The 7,058-nt window shown below is 40.1% G+C and overlaps 1 protein-coding gene across 2 annotated transcripts in view; it reads right to left on the bottom strand.

Annotated features, from left to right (window-relative positions):
• Positions 1-321: 321 nt before the first annotated feature.
• The window catches only part of LOC145357045 (neuron navigator 1-like), a 698,546-nt gene continuing 691,809 nt past the window's right edge, over positions 322-7,058 (bottom strand). For both annotated transcript variants that reach the window (XM_080210100.1, XM_080210101.1), the window contains one exon: positions 322-6,377. In XM_080210100.1, coding sequence (XP_080066226.1) covers positions 6,282-6,377 — 96 coding nt within the window. In that variant the 3' untranslated portion in view covers positions 322-6,281. The remainder of the gene's footprint in view (positions 6,378-7,058) is intronic.

Genomic DNA, 7,058 nt, shown 5'->3' with positions numbered 1-7,058 from the left:
TTGGCCCATCGAGTCTGTGCCGACCACAATCTCACCTATTCCCGTAACCCTACATATTTATCCTGCTAATTCCCCTGACATGAGGGTCAATTTAGCACGGCCAATCAATATAACCCGCACATCTTTGGAGTGTGGGAGGAAACCAGAGCATCCAGGGGAAACACATACAGACACGGGGAGAACATGCAAACTCCACACTCACAGTGACCCAGGGCCAGAATTGAACCCGGGCCCCTGGTGCTGTGAGGCACTAGTGCTAACCATTGTGCCACCATGCACCCGTAAATGTTCCTGCAAATTAACTAATCGAAGTGGAAAATATTTGTGCTCGTGAACCTAACTCCATTTTATTTCAAGACGTCAGTCGCAAGGATTACAAGGAGAAACATTACACATCTTGCAGGTTCCCCAAACCTGATAACGTAAATGATATAGGTGGAAATCTTGAATTTGATATGCTATAACTATGGAGACAAATCAACAAAAGCAATCCAGTTTTTAAATGTAAATTGCTCCGAACTGAGCTACAACCTGAGCCTGAAGCTTTCCTTTGAGAATGGAACATATAATTAGCCATCACAGCTTGCAGTACCTATAAAGTGAAACATAGGAAACAAAATTGCCTCAATATGAGCACAACATCTATTGGTCAAGCAGATAATGGTTTGCTTGAAACATCCATTTGTCAGGACATACTGCAACCAACCATTTGTCTTAAAAATAGCTAGCAGTTCAAATTAACGTGTGCTACCATTGTGCTTTTGATGGTGAAACTCTTTAAGTACTACAGTAAATCAGAATAGTGCAACGTGATTGCTGCCAAACACATTCTACTTTCAACACAATCTGAAAATTGAAGGAAATATATCTCTCCTAAAGGATGGAACGTGTTTTGCTGAATTGTCACATAATTCTAAACGACACAGGACAGGAAATCTTCCACACTCAAGCACAGACAAAGGTATTGGCGCAAAGTAGAAAATGTTCAATTTTTAGTTTAGTCAATCAAAATAAAAAACTGGGTCATTTCAATAAATTACTCCTCAAGTCAACACTTTGCTGGCCTATTTTCTGCATTATAATTAAATGCAGGCAAGAACTTCAAAATTGACGCTCTTAAATGTCTTATTACATTGAGATCATGAATGAAAAAGATAGGCAGGGGGCAGTATTTCCCTATTTATGATGCAAAATGCTTTACTTCAAATGTTTTACACACACTTTGGACCTTAATTTTTTTTTATTTGAACCTTAAACATCTTGGAATGTGAAATTCCTCAAATTGAATTTAATAAGTGTTAATGAAAAATACTAACCAATAACCACAAACACTGCAGTAAATAACCTTAAATGCTTTCTTTAAACAGCCAGGAACCTTCATCAGCCAACTGTGAAGCACAGAACTTTAGTAGAAAATGCCTGGGTGGGGTTATGGGGATAGGGTCTGGGTGGGATTATGGTCAGTGCAGACTTGATAGGTCAAATGACCTCCTTCTGCACTGTAGGGATTCTATGATTTTATGATTGTGGTGCTCAGAATGGCTGACTGTGCTGCACTAATAAAAAAAAAATTTTTTAAGTGAGTAGTGTTTCTGTCCAATAGCCTAAAACTAATTTAATGTACTGCATTACTTTGGAATTTTAAAGCAATAAATTTGAATATTTTGCAATATAAAATTTCCTTTTGAATTTTCTCTTTTCCTTCAGTGCTACTATACAATAACAACTTTCTGTTTATAACAATGAGAGTCCCAGAACGCTGTGTTATAAATGCTGGTCCAAGAGAGGGAGAGTGGCTAAAAGCTCCTTTAAAGAGCAGGATTGAGGGCACCATGGTACAGGTACGCATTAAAAATATAATTACCAATGTCCCTGAACCTTGGTATCATATCCTTCAGAATATTCTCATTTGTTTTTAATTTAACTTTGTTTTACTGGTGTCAGAAGTAGGCTTACATTGACACCACAATGAAGTTACAGTGAATATCCCCAAGTTGCCACACTCTGGCACCTGTCTGGGTATACTGAGGGAGAATTTAACTTGGCCAAAGCACCTAATAAGCACATCTTTCGGACTGTGGGAAGGAAACCGGAGCACCCACAGGAAACACAGGGGAGAATGTGCAGAATCCGCACTGATCATCACCCGAGCCGGAATCAAACCTGGATCCCTGGTGCTATGAGGCAGCAGTGCTAACCACTGTGCCACCCAGTTGTTATTGTAAACAGATGTTCTTTATTCTGCTTTGCATTGCCTGCGCTATTGATATTAAGCTGTTGAGGTCAGATTTGAAAATATTGACCACTTCCAGATTGACAGGAATTCTGCGACAAGAAGATTAGAGAATAGAAAATGAATCTTGTGCTGACTGCAATAGATCTGGTCAGTCTTGTACTGTCCATTTTGTGCCATGCTCCAAGATGTATATCTAGCCCTTGTTCTGAAATGGAATATTGCCTTTGTAGGTTTTACCCTTTGTGTGGTTTCCGTAGATTAATTTTTGAATGGCATTAACTGTGGGATGAAACTACACTGCCTGTGTACCTGTTAGTGCTCACCTTGATGATCAGCCTTTCCATATAATCTATAATTTTGGATGAGAGAACGTATACAAAAGCCAGGCATGACTCAAAGCAGAAGAATGAAATTTCATGTAATATTCTGTACTGATGGCCTTGATCTTTCTGTTTAATACATGAATTTTCTGCATTATATTTTGAATCACTGTACTTAGTACCAAAACACTCTCACTACACTAACTTTGTGCTTTGTAGCTTTCAGTGCTTGACCTTGTCAGAATATAGTAAAATATTGTGACTTGCTTGTTAGTGTTGTTAGCTCAACTGACTAAAAAAAAAACAGGGATTACATAAATCCTTTCATAAGGAAGAAATATCAAAAGTAGTCAGATTAACTTCTAAAAACATATGTCAGAAACTTCTGACCTCATCCACGGCTGGGATTTTCCAGCCCCAATGCAGCGAATCAACATCAGTCTGTTAGCTAATGCGATCAACTGGTGAAATTAATAGGTTTAGCTCGCTTCTTGGAGAATTGGTGAGAAAGCTGCATCAGACCTGAGAGGGAGACTTGTTTGGATAAAATGCCTTAAACTGGCCAGTTGGTTCTTCTCAGGGAGAGGGGATGGAAATCTCCTCTCCCTCTTGAGAGTTGCCAAATCAAAGGCCAGTAGATCCCCATGACCGGCAGTGTCACTGGGAGTGATGGCTGTTGCATTAATACCTCCCGGGGAGAGGCCTGAGATTGCTGATGAACCTGGCCACAGCTGAGTGAGAGCAAGATAGTGTTTGTGGCAAGAGTTTCGCAGGAGAGAGGAAGGTCAGAGACGTCAGGTGCAAGTGCAGGGGACGGATTTTAGTGGCTACTAAAATCCATCCCCTGGCCGAAGCTGTGTCCCTCGAGTGGGCTTCCAAAGAGAAAACCTTGAGAAGCTGAGTTAGAGAGAGATATTGAATAGGTTAGGACTTTATTCCCTGGAGCATAGAAGAATGAAGGGAGATTTGATAGAGGTGTATAAGATTTTGGTGGGTATAGATAGAGGAATGCAAGCAGGCTTTTTCCACTGAGGCTAGGGGAGAAAAAAACCAGAGGGCATGGGTTAAGGGTGAAAGGAGAAAAGTTTAAAGGGAATATTTGGGGAGGCTTCTTCACGCAGAGAGTGGTGGCAGTGTGGAATGAGCTGCCAAATAAAGTGGTAAATGTGGGGTCAACTTTTAACATTTAAGAAAAACTTGGACGGGATCATGGATGAGAGGGGTGTGGAGGGATATGGTCCATGTGCAGGTCAGTGGGACTAGGCAAAAAATGGTTCGGCACAGACAAGAAGGGCCAAAAGGCCTGTTTTTGAGCTGTAATTTTTTTATGGTTCGATGGTTCCTCCCCACTGCAGGCCTTCTGGGGGTGTGGAGAAGCCATTCCACTCAAGTGTAATCCCACTAACTTCTGATGGGATCAAAAATAATTGGTGTCAAATAAGAAGTCCAATTGACAAATCATTGCTAGAGGGCAATTTTCCCTCATGGACCCATTCCCACCTCCAAGTTAATCATGGGAGATTTTTCCGCTGTCAGGTAACTGTTATACACCCTTTTCTGTGATTAAGTGGATATGGCTGCCATCCTCTCGCCACAATGAGCTGCTTGATTTAGAACCCATGATGTTTTCAACAGCTCTTTTAAATCGTGTGCCATTCCCAATTACTGGTCACCAGATCTTAATGTTGGCCTATGTGTACAGTAATCTTCTAAAATCTTGTTTTTAACTTCACTAATATCAAGTCTGATGCTGAATGAAAAAAAAAATTAACTTTTCCACCTGGTAATCAAAACAAGATAAACCACCTTTATATATTTTTATTCTAACTTCCAGTACTCAGTTTTTGAAATGGGCATGTTCTGACCCAGAAATAAAAAGTGAATTCCCTACGCAAGAAATTAAACTTTGGCTGTAGCAAAGATGCCCAAAACCAACAAAAAAAAATCAAAGAAAAATAAAGTAACCAAGAGCAATCCAGGGACAGCAAGAAGGATAAAGTTGCTGCAAAGTTTAGGATTATATGACAATTCAGGGCAGTACACTTCGTCTTTGTAGGGAAACACAACATTTAGGAAGGGAGAATTTCTTTCTCTAAAGATGTTCTTGCCTCTGAGAAAGTTTTCAGAAATAGCATCCCCTGCCTCCATCCACATTTCTTCCATGTGAGCAGTTTTTCCCTTGTTCAAATCTAAATGTACCTTAATAAAAAAAAATCCACCACATTGAACGTTATGGCCAGAAATGATTCCCTAGTGTTCAAGTGCACTTCAATGGCGAAGTATTGACTAAAGCTCAAAAGGTAGCATTGCAATTTTAGGTTGTATTAGAACAAACAAATGGATGTTGATCCTCATTCTTACCGAGGACTGATGCATCATTCTGGCTGGGAAACTCAATCAGGTGAATGTGTATTTGGATCTAAACACACAAGATTATTTCCTCATAGCTCTATTTTTTAGGATGGCCTTTTGGAATGCTCCTAAACAAGGGGAGCATATTCCCTGTGTATGATGGTGCCTTGGTAAGTCCACATTTTGAGAACATGTTATGCTTTGATTGATATTACATAAAGTAGCAATAGCAAGTTTTAAATACCCGAACAAAGAGCAAACAACTGGAATTCCGTAACTATTTAACAATGACTAGTTCTAATAAATTGTAATTGTAAGGAAGGAATGTCGTGCTGAAGAAAAGTCTTGCATTCTGGGTGGCCTGATCACAAAATCACATGAAACTATTGCCTGGTCACGAGGCACCTTCTCAAAGTCATATAAAATTGGAGAGCAGGGAGAATTGGATTGCTCTTATTCATCTCCCAGCAGCTAATTTCATATTAGTTTTAACAGAGCTCTCGCCTACTTCCTTGGAACAACAGTGCAAAGGATCTGAAGGAGACAAAGAACTTCGGTCGGCATGTTGAAAAGGGGCAATAAAAAAGTTTCTGAGATTCACAATTTTGCTTCCACGATCGACAATCATCATTCCCCTGCCCATCCTTTAGTTGAGAAGTTTCCTTAAGTTTTACAAAGAGAAGGAGGAAAGCATACTTAAAGGGTTCCTGTCTTTAATGTTACCACCTTAAGCCTAAAGTTGACCGCATGTCATTTCAGAAACCATTTCGCTCCCAGATTCAGGGGCACAAAACTGTTCCAATTGCAAAGTGCAACTTAGAATATGGAAAATACACACATTTCCTGTTTGAGTGGTTTCACCACCATTCACGTTTCACAAGCTGTGTCGACTAAAAAGGTTTTGAGCATTATAATCTGTAGAGATTGGTGGAGAGATTCTCCAGTCAGCACCAGTGTGACATCTGAGATGGCAGCAGTAGTGGAACAGCGATGGTTCCTATAATTGTTTAAGTTGTAGATTAGGAGTTAACCTTAATAAAGCTTACTAAAATCTTATTTGTTTCTGCTTAAATGATTGCCATGCACTTTTGAAGATTGAATTATAAAGTACAAATACAGCATTAACAGTCCATATAGTTAGATGTTTTCTTTCCAGATGGCTATGTAATATGATTTACAATAAATGATCACAGTTAACTTACATATGATTTTGGGCCTTAAACCTACAATTTTACCCATCAATTAATTTAGCCCCCTACCTAACTACATCTATGACAGAATATACTTCTGTTTCAGAACTACAATATCCAAAGTGTAGTTGTGGCATGATTAAAAACAAGATGGCTCCCATATTCCTTGATGTGTTTTTCTTTTCAATGTGTTGATTGCAAAGATGATTCCAGGATGTTTTCACCTTCACAACTTTGGGTGTAATTGGCTGCCTCCTGGAGCCTCAGTAGCATAGTCATCTGCAAGCATATAACAAGAAGAAACATTTAAGAGAAAACTACAATGTACTTGACTAGTTTCACTTGAGTAACAATTTGTCAGTTAGTATTTGCTAGTAGGGTGCCCCAGCACGTTCTGCACCAGGCCACGCAGATCAATAACATTTGGAGTTTGTGTGGTTTCCAGCTCGTCCAATCAAAGGCTGGTTTCTCCAGAAGATATGTGTGTGTGTGTGTGTGTGTGTATGTATATATCTGTGTGTGTGTGTGTGTGTGTGTGTGTGTGTGTGCGCGCGCGCACATGCGCGCATGCGTGTGTGCGTGAGGAGAATTCAAGCTATTACCAAAACGAAGGAGACTATTCTGAGAGACTTCCTCTTTGCCGATGACTGCGCCCTGTATACTGGCTCAGAGCCAGTGATGCAAGTCAGTATGGACAAATTTTCCACAGCTTGTGACAACTTTGGACTCACCATCAACATTAAAAAGACCAAAGTCATGCACCAGCCTGCTCCTCATGCACCATATACAGAACCCATAATCACAATCAACGGGGAGAAACTACAGGCAGTGGACCAGTTCACTTATCTTGGCAGCACCCTCTCCCAAGCAGTGACTATTGATACAGAAGTTAACTGCAGAATAGCAAAGGCAAATTCTGCTTTCGGTAGACTGCACTCCACTGTATGGGAACGTTGAGGA

The sequence above is a fragment of the Carcharhinus amblyrhynchos genome, chromosome 22, assembly GCF_965287045.1.
Source record: "Carcharhinus amblyrhynchos chromosome 22, sCarAmb.v2.hapA, whole genome shotgun sequence".
Taxonomy (NCBI): Eukaryota; Metazoa; Chordata; class Chondrichthyes; order Carcharhiniformes; family Carcharhinidae; genus Carcharhinus; species Carcharhinus amblyrhynchos.
The sequence above is the reverse complement of the archived record's forward strand: the minus strand, read 5'-3'. Positions and strand labels throughout refer to the sequence as shown.